The sequence below is a fragment of the Tachysurus fulvidraco genome, chromosome 15 (assembly GCF_022655615.1).
Source record: "Tachysurus fulvidraco isolate hzauxx_2018 chromosome 15, HZAU_PFXX_2.0, whole genome shotgun sequence".
In the NCBI taxonomy this organism is placed as follows: Eukaryota; Metazoa; Chordata; class Actinopteri; order Siluriformes; family Bagridae; genus Tachysurus; species Tachysurus fulvidraco.
The window spans coordinates 20,947,939-20,962,430 of NC_062532.1; the positions used below are offsets into that span (position 1 = coordinate 20,947,939).

Consider the following 14,492-nt stretch of genomic DNA (forward strand, 5'->3'; position numbering starts at 1 on the left):
CCCCTGATGAAGCAGATTACAGTAACCTGTCTAACCTGTGTGAAGAATGCATGCAGGTGTCATGTTATTGTGTCTTCGTCTGTCAGGTGCTGATTCATGGTAAAATGTTATAATGAGGAAACGTGCTCAAAAAAAAAAAAACAACAACAATTCACTGGAAAGATTGAACCAGTTGATTTCACTGGAATGTGTAATGAGTGTGGAGGACAGGGCCGTGCACAGACATTTTGAGGGGCAGTGGCCTAAACCAAAAAAAGGGGCAGTAAAGGGGTGGTTGCTTGTTAACACAAATTATCCAGTTATTACAAAATGTACAATTAAACGAGAAGATAGCACACGCTCAAATACATTTTAGACTTTATTGTAGATGTTTTGATAGAACATAACAATTACACATTGCTGATAACAGAAACTATTTGCTGTTTTACAATTTTTATATTTACCTGTTCCATTTACAGCAACACTTTTTTATTTGGTACCATGTCCTGAAAGATCTTTTATGATTGGGATGTCTTTTTTCAATGGCCATGAGCAGAAGATCAGAGAAGAATATTTTGTGAAGGCCACATTGTATGTTATATTGTATTTCTTTACATGAGCAGGATCTGATGGATTTTGTAAGTGAAGCAAAAACTCAGTCTTCTTGCTTTTTCTCCCTTGTGTACATGGCTGTGACTGCCTCACTCTCCATTTCTTCCTGTTCTGCGTCTGTCTCTTCCCTCTCTGTCTCATTGTATTGCCTTTCTTTCACATTCTGTACATTTTCTGTCTCTGGCTCAGTTCCAAGTTTCATCTTAATATAGAAAATGAATTACAAACCTATTACAATCATATTTTAAATACAATTGTTAGGCTTTAGTGATAATTAAATTCATGTTCTTGTAATATTATTCTTACATTCAAATAATTTAATGACTATATTTCTTGTTATCAAACTCTAGCATATTCAGAATCCTTTACTGTCAGCCAGTTTAAAACACTTACCTGTAAGTGTCTGATTTGGCTGATACTCAATGGGCTCTCTCACTCTCTGAGCCTGCCTCTGCCTCATCTTCAATGGAGTAATAAGTAAGAAATTAATTCCATATTCGCATACAGCATAAATATATATACTATGTGTGATGGTCTTGCCCGGGCAGTCCTTTCTGCTGAGATGCACAATGGAGAACGCAGGAAATAAGGGAACCCACATGGAGAATTAAAACAAAACTTCCACAGCACAGTCTCATTATCTCTGCTTTTTATTTGGAACAGTTCTTTTTTTTTTTTTAATCTTTTTAAATCAATTAAACCTTTATGCGTTGTGATCGTATAGTGTATTATTAATCAGTGAAAAACTTAATTCAATTAAACTAAACTGAATTGGAGGGTAAACATCCCCAACTAGCGGCGAACACAGTTCAATTAAAAAAAAATCAACTAACATTAAAACACCACATCTTACAACATACCTGCACAATGGAGAATGCAGGAAATAAGGGAACTAAAATGGAGAATTAAAACAAAACTTCTACATAAAACAAAGACAATGCACAATTAGGCATAACACAAACTAAAATTAACTCAATATAAAACACCACATTCGATGCCAAACACATATCAACAGTTCCACCAGTGGTTCATTGCAAGGTAAATTCACAATACAGCAATTAGTTGTTTGTAATCATTTTAAACAATTAATTCTCCACTACTGAAAACGTGCGACTTACCTACAGCACAGTCTCATTAACTCTGCTGTGGGCGGTCCCTATTTATGCAGCAAGCAGATGGCGCTGTCCCCATTTATGCATCATTTTAACTATTTACACACCGTTACATATGCTAATATACGACTCATTTAGAGACTATGATGATTATAGTGGGAAATATACATACAAGAATTAAACTGACAAAGTGTCTGCTAACTGTTCTATATGATGATTTACCTGCTGGCTTGCTGAAGCTTTTAATCCATGTCTGCAGTGTTGAACTGCCTTTAGCAGCCTCCCTTCGCTCTCTCTCTCTGTCTTCTTTTTTGTGAAGGCATTGTTATTTCGTTAGTCTTTTTTGCGGGGGGTGGGGTGTCTACAAAGCGTGCTAACAAAAGCAAATGTAGTTGTTTGTATTAGATCTGATCGAGAGTACAATAATTTGATTAGATAAACAGCTGATTCTAAGAACGAGTACAAGTTGTTAGCACTAGTAGAAGAGACTTAAGTAAAGTTGGCCTCATATTCACAGATTCGATTTTCCCGAGTCAATAGCTCCTGAGCTAAAGGGTGTTACTACACGAATAACACCTCATTTTTATCGTAGTAATATAGAGAGGCAGCTAAAACCAAATTTTCCTCAATATAAGCTTTCCTCCGCGTTGGACAAAATACATAATTCTCTAAGTGCGAACACCGAAGAGACAGATTCCAAGGGACCATCTGCAAAGTGCAAACCCCGAAAAGCGAATACAAAAAACAGTCAATAACTTTACTGTAATACACTGTACTGTCACCAAACTCAGAACACACATCACTGATGTCCTAATGTGACCTTTGGTCTAACCTGGCCCAGTCTGATCCACTCCTCAACAGCACACACACTCAATGTGGATGATATTACCATTTATTTTCTGCACACAGAGCAGTAAAAAGGAGAGAATAATGAGTCTTTTCAGCTGGGATGCAGCTCCATCCACAGCAGTTCTCTCTAACTCTGCTCTCAATATAACAAACAATTTACTTAGTGTTGTATTTAACAAGACAAAAATAAATCAAAATTCTGAATTGTCTTAAATTGAAATGTGATCGTATAGTGCATTTAACATTAATTATGAATATAAATAAAATTATTAGAACATTAATACAGCATAACAGTTTGCAATAAACATTTTCAAAACACAGGAAAGGCTATAAACAATTCCCTGCACACAGAGCTGTAAAAAGGAGAGAATAGTGAGTCTTTTCAGCTGGGATGCAGCTCCGTCTACTCAAGAAAACATTTCACGCAGTTAAGAGCACATGGGAAAATGGCGCACATTAGAATATTAGTGCAAACGGAAATAAAAGTAGGAAAATTCCAAGAAATATATACAGAAAACACTCCAAAAATGAACCAAAGCCCACTGTGTGCAATCTCTTACATGCATTGTCTAATATTCGAACATTAAACCAATATTTTATAACTCTTAGCACGGAGCTGCAAAAGAACCGACTCACCCACAGCAGTTCTCTCTAACTCTGCCGCAGATATTTCGAACTCAGCGCGCAATAGCGCCACCGGCGCGGCCAATAGGGTGCATTACAGGCATTACATTACAGCAGGATTTATTTAAAGAACCCTCTGTAATATTTATCCCGTTACACTAATACACATACTAAAACACTTATTTGGGAGAAATGTATTTTTGTTGATATTTTATGATTTTTCATAATAATAAAAAATCAATAAAAAAAACTAACTTTTCCCCAAAATAAGTGTTTTAGTACATGTATTAGGACATCCGTGATGTGTGTTCTGAGTTTGGTGACAGTACAGTGTATTACAGTAAAGTTATTGAATATAATTTCCATAATGGTCAATTTATTGATTTTTTTTATATTATGAAAAATCATAAAATATCAACAAAAAGACTTTTCCCCAAAATAAGTGTTGTAGTATATGTATTAGGACATCAGTGATGTGTGATCTGAGTTTGGTGACAGTACAGTGTAGTACAGTAAAGTTATTGATTTTTTAAAATTATAAAAAACCATAAAAGTAAACAAAAAAAAATTCCCCAAAATAAGTGTTGTAGTACATCAAATAGGACATCAGTGATGTGTGAGTTGAATTTGGTGACAGTACAGTGTACTACAGTAAAGCTATTGACTGTTTTTATAGTATTCGCTTTTCGGGTTTTGCACTTTGCAGACTTTTGCACTTTCTCAGTTGTCTGCACATAGAGACTTGTGTATTTTGTCCACCGCGGAGGAAAGCCGATTTTGAGGAAAATTTGGTTTTAGCTGCCTCTTTACATTACTACGATAAAAAAGAGATGTTATTTGTGTAGTAACACCCTTTAGCTCAGGAGCTATTGACTCGGGAAACTTGAATCTGTGAATATGAGGCCAACTTTACTTAAGTGTAGAAGACCAAGAGCAAAACATTACCGACATAAATACAAAAAGATTTCGCAGATTCAACCACTGTCTTGCATAGCCTACCTGTTAATGCGACAGCTTTCGTGAACTCGTGAACTTTCGTGTCGTGTTCAGTTCTAGTTTCAAGAGAGCGCTGCAGACACATACCGTGAGTGATGCTGCGCTTGCGGCATGCGGAGCGAGCTGGAAAACCTGGATCAGATTAGCGGAATCAGCGGAATCCTTTGAGCGGAGCGATGAGGGTGGGGAACCGAGGCACCTCAGTCGATGAGGGCAGAGGGGCAGTGGCTCTGGCCACCCGGCCACCCCCCTGTGCACGGCCCTGGTGGAGGACACTCGAGTTCCTCCACTCCAGCCTACGCAAACCACCTCTTTGTGTCACGATGGAACAGGGTTCAGCCCATTAGTTCCAGTGAAGGGAAAATTGTAAGGCTTCTACTGACAAAGATACAAGTGTGATACATTCTATACAAGTGTGTGCTTCCATCACATATATAGTAGGTGCCATAGTCTTCTGTCCACAAACCTTTGGCTACATAGTGCATGGTTTATTACTTAGGTTGAAGTTTGGGGACCAAGTTCCTTCTCATACTCTGGGCTCCTTCCTTACTATTAAGCACAGCTTCCAGTTTGATTGTAAACTGAAGATACATTGGTGTGGAGTTGTACATGTTAACCATCTGACCTGTTTGGATTTCCTCCAGGTTCTCCGGATTCCTCCTACCTTCCAAAAACATGCCAGTGCATGGATTGTCTAGAATAAATGATGTGAATGAGCCCTGTGATTGGAATTCTCTCTTCAACCCTGATAAGAAAAAAATAGCTAAATAACGATGAGGCTTTTTCCCATTTTTCTCCTCAATTTGTTCACCTGCTAATTCATAGCCATCACCCAGATTTCCCTCGAAAAAGGTACATACAGAGAAAGTGTAAAGGATAGTGTGTCTTTCTTTCTCCATGACACCTGAATCTAACCAATACCGAGTGTATGCACACTCAAAGGGAAAATCTAACCAGTCGCTTCATTCATGATTTCACAGACACCAGCAACCAGGTTACATTGCTGTGATTGACAGGTGAGAGAAAGCCTTCCCACCCAGACAGCACAGCCAGTCAGATCTCCAGACGATAGTTTGAACTCTTTCCTGCTGCATCTCTCAAGATCTCAAAGTTCCAACCACCACTCTTTGAATATAATCTTTTATTTTCATTGTGCTTTGGGAAAATAAGACAATTTTTTTGGCATCGTTCTGTGAACATAGCAGGTTAAAACTCACAGATGGTACTGATAGAATGGCTTTGGTTGTTGGATGAGTCATAGGCAGGAGTGTGTGTTTGGGATAGGTTGAGACTCCGTAGGACTGAGAGCGAAACTGTGAAACTGTTAAGCAGTACAATTCCGCTCACATGCCCATTTCCATTTGCGGACCGACCGACGGCAAAATGTCCTCAGCACAGAACGGGAGGAAAACGAACCAACGCGGCCTTTAAAGCACAGTTAAAGCAGTAAAACAGTAATTATCATGAAATATAATGGTTTTATAACAAGTTCATTAAAGGAGGAGCTGCCCATGCATGTTTTAATAAAACCTGGGGAATATCAGACAAAACTCGATCAGAAATCAAAACAAAAGGACTCTCGCTAACACCTAAACTGGGCACCGTTTTGCTAACATGGTGATTGCTTTTATTTTATTATTTATTTACTTATTTTTAATGCAAGTTGCCAGAGAAGAAGCAAAGGAGGAAATGAGAATGCATAAGTGTGCTAATTAATGAAGATTATATAATAGCTAAAAAAAATTACAAATGACATCTATTGGCTAGGGGGCACGGTGGCTTAGTGGTTAGCACGTTCGCCTCACACCTCCAGGGTTGGGGGTTCGATTCCCGCCTCCGCCTTGTGTGTGTGGAGTTTGCATGTTTTCCCCATGCCTCGGGGGTTTCCTCCAGGTACTCCGGTTTCCTCCCCGGTCCAAAGACATGCATGGTAGGTTGATTGGCATCTCTGGAAAATTGTCTGTAGTTTTTGAGTGTGTGAGTGAATGAGAGTGTGTGTGTGCCCTGCGATGGGTTGGCATTCCGTCCAGGGTGTATCCTGCCTCAATGCCCGATGACGCCTGAGATATCCACAGGCTCTCCGTGAGGTAGTTTGGATAAATGGAAGAAAATGAATGAATGAATGAATGACCTTTTTTAAATCACCTTGTGGAAAGCAAAAAGTCTGTCACCAGAATAAGTGAGAAGTGGATATAAAGTCCCTGGGGGGTTTAAAGAGCTCGAGTTCTGTGAATCTGTTGTCAGAGGAATTTAATTTAGCACTTTTGTGAATTGTTCCTATCTACTAAACAGTATTCGGCATCAGAGTCCGTATCAGCAGGTGTCGCTATTTCCTTGTTAGCCGTATATACAGTATACATATATGCTGAATAAATGGACTCTTGCATGCATCATACATCACTGGACATAAAAAAGGGGATGTCCGACCAACCGCCAGTCTCAGAACATCAAAATAACTCCATTCACAAGAAACCAAGTGAAAAAAAAAGATACAGTAGTTTCCCAGATATATTTTTATTTAACAACATCAGACACTCTGTGCAAACAGACAGTAGTGTTTTAATCGTTAATAACAGCACAGATATTTCTGGTAGGTGTGAAACTGAGCATACTGATGTCGGATAACGTTCACTCTGCTATATCAGAATACATCTACCCATCAAGAGGAAGAAGAAGAAGAAGAAGTAGTTTTATATAACGTTCTCCCTAATATATTAGCCCGGTTACATGCAAATAAATATACAGTGCATTAAGAAAGCCCAACCCTGAAAGCCTAAGAAAAAAAAAATTAAACTTGTGCTTAAAATCAGAAACATCGCCCAATAGCTCCACATCAAGTAAAGTGATCAAACATAAACCAGATAGATTTCTAATGGGATTAGGAACTCTTTGCAGAAACCATGAGCCCAAACTCCTGGATGCTGATTTCTTTGTTCTGGTACTGCTGCAGCTGGTTTTTGGTGATGGCCCCGGACCGCAGGGCATCATCGATGGAGAACTTTTTGCCTGATTTTCTGTCGTAAAGAACGGACGACGCTCCATTTGGACCATTGACGGTGATCTCCTCCCAGTCGCATTCCTGGCTCTGGAGGTTGACGAACATCTTCCAGTCGATCAGCCCCTGCTTGTAGGCCTCTTCTGGCCTCATCTCTTTACCCGTGTCGGGGTCGATGACGACAATAGAGCGACGGAGGTGGCTTTCCCTCTGCTCTCTCTTCACCCTCACAGCAGACAAGCTCTTCTGTAGTCCTTCGATTTCTTTGTCTTTCTCAGACGTTATGCGTCTCAGGTCTTGAAGCTCGTTGTGCAGTGCCGTTAGGCGAATTTCCAGGCTCCTGCTACTGTCCATTGGGGTGGACTCTGTGATTTGCCTGGTTTCTTTTGTGGTGATCTGAATTTCAGACTGGAGTTTTCTGATCTCGTTCTGCAAGCGCTGGTTCTCCTGAAGAAGTCTGCTGCTCTCTTCGCGGATGTAGTCAAGCTCTTTGGTTGACTTTGTGTTCGTGAACTCCAGTTCGGTTAGCTTGGTGGTGAAGGTGCTGAGCTGGATGTCCAGTTCTTGTCTGCGTTTTGTTTCTTCTTCAAGGGTCCTCTTCAGACGCTCGATCTCAAGCTCGGCTTCTGGGTCTGCCTCAACTTGGACCTTCTCTGTGCAAACTACTTTCTCCCGGACCTCCATTTTCTCCAGCGTTTGATGTTGCTGCACCAAAAGGTTGTACTCTTTCTCCAGAAGCATACGCTTGTGTCTCTCTTCTTCGACCTGAAGTCTTAAGATCGAATGCTCTTTCTCCTGCTGTGGGTCTTGCTGCAGAACAACCTTTTGTTTGACTGTAACTTTCTCTCTGGTTTCTTTGTCCCTGATCTCGAGCTCACTAAGTCGGACTCTCAGCCTCTGAATTTCAAGCTCGGCTTCCCGCCGGGCTCTGCGCTCACGTTCGAGCTCCTCCAGCTGGAGATCCAGATCAGCCTTCTGACGCTGCAACCTGGCCAACTCATCTTTCAGATTTTCCCTCTGTTTCACCTCAGTGTTGATGCTCTGGGTGAAGTTCACACATTCAGACTTCAGCACTGGGTCTTCTTCCACTTTCACCACTTCTTGCTGCACAATCTTCTCTCTGACCTGTGATAAGTCTATCCTCTTGACCCTGATCATTTCTTCAGTGGTCGTTCTCTCTCTCTCTAGATCCAAGCGCTTCCTCTGTTCCTCAGCCAGCCTCTTCTTGAGGGTCTCGATTTCTTCTTTGGTTTTAGGGTCTTCCCTGTACTGAAGGACTTCGTTAACCACCTCCTTGGTCTGCACCTGAGGCTTAGTGTCTTTCCACCTCTGAATCTCACTTTTTAGTTGCACTATCTCTAGTTCAAATTTCTCCGTCATGTGCGTCTTGTCCACGATTTCGTTCCGGAGTCTCTCCAGCTCTCTTTCGGTTTCCGGATCGGTCTTGTACTTGATAACCTCCTTGATGATTTCTTTAATCTCGACTTGTGGGCCTCGGTTTCGCAACACCAACAGCTCATCCTGAGTGGATGTCAGTTGGAGCTCGGCAGCTCTGCATCTTCTTTGCGCTTCCACAACTTCAAGTCTGAGATTGGCTACCTCCGCCTCTGCCTTGGGGTCGGGTCTGACGATCTCACGCATTTTTTCCTGAATGATGACCTTCGACTTTTCCTCCTCGAGGCTTGTGATCTTCCTCTGAAGGTCGGTTCTCTCTCTCTGAATAGACATGTGCTTTGACTTTTCATCTTCAAGCTGCCGTCTCAGGGTCTCGACCTCCCTCTCCAAAGCGATATCTTTTTCAACCTTGACAACCTCTCTGATAGAGATCTTCTCCTCAGCCATGGCCTTTTCCTTCTCCAGACGCTTAAGCTTTTCTTGCAGAAATCGGAACTCGTCTTCCAGCTGTTTGCGGTTGTTGATTTCTTTCTGCTTTCTTTCCACAATCAATTGGTACTCTCTCTCTAGCTGAGGATCGTTTGTCACCTTTATGACCTCTTCCTCCTTGATGACTTCTTGCTCCCTGTTCTTCTCAGCAGCCAGGATTGTGATCTGCTTCTGGATCTGGACGACATCATTGTCCTTGACTAGCTTTTGCCTCTTGAGCTCCTCCAGCTCTTCTCTTAGCCTCCTGACTTCCTCCTCCTGTCCCCGGTCTCTTTCGATACGTAGCACTTCTTTGACTGTGTACTGCTGAGCACCTTCCTTTATTTCTGTCTCAATGCCACGGAGCTTCACGCGGAGAGTGTCCAGCTCGCCCTCGAGGATGCGAGTGGTCCTGCGTTCATCCGAAAGCCTCTGCTGGGCTTTGCTCATTTCTTCATCCAGCTGAGGATCGGGAACCTTCTTGATCAGCTCTTTTTTGACAATCGTATCCTGTGGCTTTTGTCCTTCCAGCACATAAATGTCGGTCTGAATGGTTTTGATTTCCTTTTCAAGCTGTTGCCTTCTCAGGATCTCGTCCTCCAGCTGATTCTTAATTCTCCAGGATTCATCTCCTGGAGCAGAAGATTTCACCGTTTGAACATTGTGCTGGACGACTTGCATCTCCGCTTGCTGTTAAATAATACATTTATGAATAATCAGTTAACAGGAAAAACACATCATGGTGAAGTGTTTTGGTGCACGTTATATATCGTACCTGATTGAGAAGACTTTGTGCAAACTCGAGGTTCTGTAGTCGTTGTTTGTTCACAGCATTGACCTCTGTGAATTTGGCCTCGATCGCTGCTTCCTGTTTAATACAAAGAATAAGACAAAAGGATGGTTCAAACGGTAAATAAATTAGAAAGGTTATCGACCACAGCTTCCACCAAATGGCTGTTTTTAGGAACGATTTGGACTGTACTGCCCCTTTTTCACCGAGGCAGTCTGAGTGCTGGTTCAGAGCCTAATTTAGAACCAGTTCTTTCTTTTTCGACACCCAAAGCACCGGCTCTGAACCAGGAAAAGTGGTTCTTAAGTAGCATCAAAACGTTGCTGGTCTAGACTTAAGAACCGCTTGTGTCAGGAGCTGGGGGCGGGGCTACTGTTAGCGTATTTGATAATGTACCGTAAGTATACTAATGTTTAATACACTTTTGCTTTACCGTGATATGATCAATTATCAGCACACGTGATAGTAGGTAGCTACATGCTAAGGCTAACTTTTTTCTGTGTTAATGAAAAAATAAATGTTACAATAAATAAATCTACTTTCTCGATTACAACCTCCATTTATACAAATTACACGGAGCTGCACGTACACGTTTGGATGCTAATGTAGGAAAAAGGTTATACCTGATGCTTTATTAAAGGCAGTTAAACAGTGTTGAGTGTTAGACAAATATACGTCCCGTGCTAGATGTTTTTTTGTAGGATTTTCAATTCTCAAAGCCCACTTTTTACTAACAGTATGTTATCCAACTTAAGAAAATATAATTTTCTAAATAAATTTATACCAAATTGCTAATAAAAGGCTACACCAGCATTATGTCTGTTGGTCTTGGTCCAGATCTCTACATGTAAGAGTCTTATCATTGTACCTCTCCCTTGACTCTCAGTGCAGGCGATTCCAGTCGGCTTCTCTTGTACGTTTGCGTGACCAGGCCGTCTTCGAGGTCGAGAACGGACCTGAACCTCTCGGCTTCGTTTTCATAATCCTGAACAGAGAATCCACAAAGAGCAAGACGTTGAGGTTTCACCGCAATTCATATTGTATTTTAAATGATTAAAGATCATTCTGTATGGGACAGAGACACACCCTGACTGATTGTTGGTAAAGCTGCGCGTTCTTAGAGACGGTGTTCAAGTCCGATTCCTTTCTTGAGATGTCGGAGAGCAGGTTCTAGGGACGAACAGAAAACCTGTCAAATTTGCTCAACCTAAACGACATCTGTACAGTAGGTGAGTCGAGAACTTAAATATACGCCATGAAGCGTTGATGTCGGACTCAAGTGGACTTACTCTTTGGTTTTTCAGTTTTCCTTCCACCTGCTGGATTGTGTCAGTCTCGTGCGCCTCGTAGTTTGGTACGCGAGAGAGCCAGCTGTTCAGATTGTCGTAATCTTTACGGTAACCGTTGTACGAGTTTTTAGCTCTCTGCAGACTCTGTGATCTGGGGGTAAAAATTAGTGCAGTAAATCTACATTGCCCAGTAAGTGGGCTTTGATTTTGAGCTTTGTCCTAGTGTAGAACACCTTCTTCTAATACAGTAAGCAGTAAGTTAAGTATACGTTCAAGGAAAACACTTGTATGATACAAATATGAGTGCTGAACTGAAAAAAAAAATCTTCCTAAAAAAAGATCTATCCAGATATTAAGATAGGTTTAAAGGTGGGGTCTGCGATGTTTGAAAGCCAATGTTGACGTTTGAAATTACCAAAACAAACACGCCCTTAACCAAAATGGGTCCCACCCCTGTATCGATAGCTCCACCCCACACGTACGTACGTAACCCAGGCGACTAACGGAAAGAAACGTGTCTTTATCGTAGCTGAAGGGAAGAACAATACGATTGTAGATAAACAAACAAGCAAAAATGACACACAAGCATAATGATGTAAAGGACAAAGGCATATATTAGTTCTGTGTAACAAAGCAAAACCAACGTTACTCACCTATCGAGAAGGAAAAAAGTGCCTCGGCGTCTTAAGTAAAGTCGGCCACATATTCACAGGTCGGAGTTTCCCGAGTCGATAACTCCTGAGCTAAACGCTGTTACTACACAAAACGCGGTTGTAGCTGCCTCTCTACATTACTACGATAGAAAAGAGGTGTTATTTGTGTAGTAACAGCGTTTAGCTCAGGAGTTATTGACTCGGGAAACTCCAACCTGTGAATATGTGGCCAACTTCCTGCTCCTTCAGTTCTCTCCAGCGCTGGAAAGCTGATCCTATATTAACACGTCCTACTTCTTGCCTTATCGTAAGTCTTTCTTCTCTTTCTTTCTTTGTTTTTATCCTCCAGGTCGATGTTAAAACCGCTTTCTTCTAATGTCACACATGCGCACTGAACACTCTCTCCGCCGCATATTGACAAGACACGCCCCTTTCTGCTCATCGACTACACGTTTTCTCAGTTTTCTGAAGCGTTTGTCAAACATCGGAGACCCCACCTTTAAGAGCATTGATAAGCCAAATATTTGGGTTTAACAAAGTGTACGTGAGATACGTTTCACACAGATCGTTACCTGGTGTCGATCTGCCTGAGAAGATTGTCGTAGCGTTTGTTGAGTTTTTGAACTTCGGCTTCCTGCCGGTCGATGTCAGGACAGTGCTCCTGCACCTTGTTCACCATGTTATCACAGCTGTTTTTTGAGCTCCTCAGGTTGTTATCCAGCTCCGGGATTATGGAACTCTTCGCCTTCAGCTCCGAGCCCATGTCCTGTGTTAGATGAGATATGTAATAAGTGTGTGTGTGTGTTTGATGTAGCAGATAAATAATTCTTTATATATATATATATATATATATATATATATATATATACAGCTGTGGTGTGTTTGTGTAAAGGCAGTGTCTTACAGATAGCTCACGGAGAGTCATATCCAGAGAGGTTGGGTCAGAGGGAGCGATTTCTTCCCTGGCCAGCCTGTTCTCATAGGGCATCAGCAGGTTTTTGCCGTTCTGTATCGAGGTCTCCAGCTTGTTGGAGTTCTGAAGTCTACAGAAATAAACAAGAACATTTTTCGTTTCAGGTTTCTCACACGTGCGTGCAAATAAAAAACAAGCATAAAAAAAGATCCAAGACACCTACCTATCGTCCGCACACTGCAGCAGCTGCTGGACCTTGTTGTGTTTGTTGATGGTCGTGTCGACCTTGGAGGAGAGCTGCGGGGCGCTGGCACACTTGGGGTTGGTTTTGAGAAAAGTCTCAGCCTCACGAACTTTGGAGGTCTTCTCCGGTTCGATTTTACGGACGGCGGAGGCGATGTCCTAATAATAACATATTTCAAATAGTTCATATTTGGAACTCGAGGTGTGGAGAATCAGTCAGCGCTTTACATTAAATTAGAACGCTCGGATTTCTTTTCATCGAGCATCTCCATTTTATTTTCAGCGCGATAAACAAACGTGTGCACGCTCTACGTCACGAAGCGAAAAAAATCTTCGATAAAGATCCCGATGAGTCATCGATATAATATGAAAGAATTTAATAAATAATTAATAACAGATTTACTTAATTATTTATTTGTTCGTAATCAAGTTTCCTGACAAGAAAAAAAAAAAAATTATTTATCGAACTGAAATATTTTTGTTGCTATAGCAACATCACATAAATCTTCTATTTATATTATGTAATACCTAATATCTGTTATGTGCAGCTCAGAGTGTGTTTAAGCCGAACTATGACCTTGCGTAATCTATATCAGAAATGATTAAATAAGTAGTCATATTTATATTCGAAGTATATACATATCTTTTTGTTTTTTTTACCCTCATGTTCTGAAGCCTGTCAGCGCTGTCCTGTACGGGGCGGTTCTGCTCCAGAGGGGGGCGCACTTGGGAATAAATGGCTTTCTCCTGCTTATCGAGGTCGTTCACCACTTTATCCAGTCCGGCCATCAGCTGGCGGCACTGCAGCTCCTGCTTATCTGTGATACAGGGGCCAGAAAACAGATTAATACCTTCAGGTCTTTAAAATAGGTCAGCTTGACAGAATGAAGCACAAAGTGTGAAGAGGATTAAGATTCAAGCATCTCCCACATAATAAAACTAAAAAAATCTGTCATGACCAACGGTGGCGCCCCAGAAACTTTTAATAGGGGTGGCCAGAGGAGGCCACAGCGAATCTTGGGGTGGCACCAATGACGGGAGGGAGAGGGGGAGGGGCAGTGAAACAGCTACTCTGTGGGCGCCAATCAATGTACAATCTTTTTTGGTGGCAGCAGCATGTGCTTCATTTTATTTATTGATTAATTAATTTATTTTTCACTTCTTGAACTATTGTGAATTTTCATTATGCATTCAAATTCAAATTCATACTAGGGGTGGCAACCATGGGGGCGCCCCTGATGACCACTAACATAAAAATAAAACAATAAGAGATCCAATAAAAGGGATCTGTTTGGTCCTAATATTATTCCCGAGAGGAATATTCTGGAAACAGACCGACGTCTGAACCTTAAATACACGTCTTCATGAACGTGTTATGATTCTGTCCACCTGCCAATTCCCACCAATCATCTGACGGCTACCAGGTGAGGAAGATATAAAAAGGTGAACACATACTTTCTCTGAAACATGGGAATGAACCAAAGCATCTTTTCTTTACAAGGGCAGTGGTAACATTCTCCTCTGTTAGGAAGACGTTATCTGCCCCCTTCCTCATACACGAGTTCACAGACCCC

At 41.5% G+C, this 14,492-nt stretch overlaps 1 protein-coding gene and 1 long non-coding RNA gene across 5 annotated transcripts in view; both read right to left on the reverse strand.

Annotated features, from left to right (window-relative positions):
• LOC113657310 (periplakin) overlaps positions 1 to 14,492 on the reverse strand; it is a 33,622-nt gene that overhangs the window by 9,174 nt on the left and 9,956 nt on the right. The window contains exons 14-22 of one of the 3 annotated variants that reach the window (XM_047800864.1): positions 13,579 to 13,736; positions 12,899 to 13,077; positions 12,667 to 12,805; positions 12,335 to 12,528; positions 11,110 to 11,260; positions 10,907 to 10,990; positions 10,689 to 10,805; positions 9,806 to 9,898; positions 7,963 to 9,720 (exon numbers count right to left, since the gene is read on the reverse strand). In XM_047800864.1, the coding sequence (XP_047656820.1) occupies positions 7,963 to 9,720; positions 9,806 to 9,898; positions 10,689 to 10,805; positions 10,907 to 10,990; positions 11,110 to 11,260; positions 12,335 to 12,528; positions 12,667 to 12,805; positions 12,899 to 13,077; positions 13,579 to 13,736 (2,873 nt within the window). Of the gene's footprint in view, positions 1 to 6,670; positions 9,721 to 9,805; positions 9,899 to 10,688; positions 10,806 to 10,906; positions 10,991 to 11,109; positions 11,261 to 12,334; positions 12,529 to 12,666; positions 12,806 to 12,898; positions 13,078 to 13,578; positions 13,737 to 14,492 lie in introns of those variants that run through there. The other 2 variants (XM_047800863.1, XM_027168983.2) reach the window with 2 other exon arrangements.
• LOC113657309 lies at positions 175 to 3,259 on the reverse strand. 2 transcript variants are annotated; one of them, XR_007137926.1, is made up of 4 exons: positions 3,189 to 3,259; positions 1,926 to 2,076; positions 985 to 1,051; positions 175 to 793 (listed from the first exon to the last, which is right to left on the reverse strand). It is a non-coding gene; the product is annotated as an uncharacterized LOC113657309 (long non-coding RNA). The 2 variants fall into 2 exon arrangements; XR_007137925.1 differs by lacking the exon at positions 3,189 to 3,259 and having other exon boundaries at positions 1,926 to 3,181.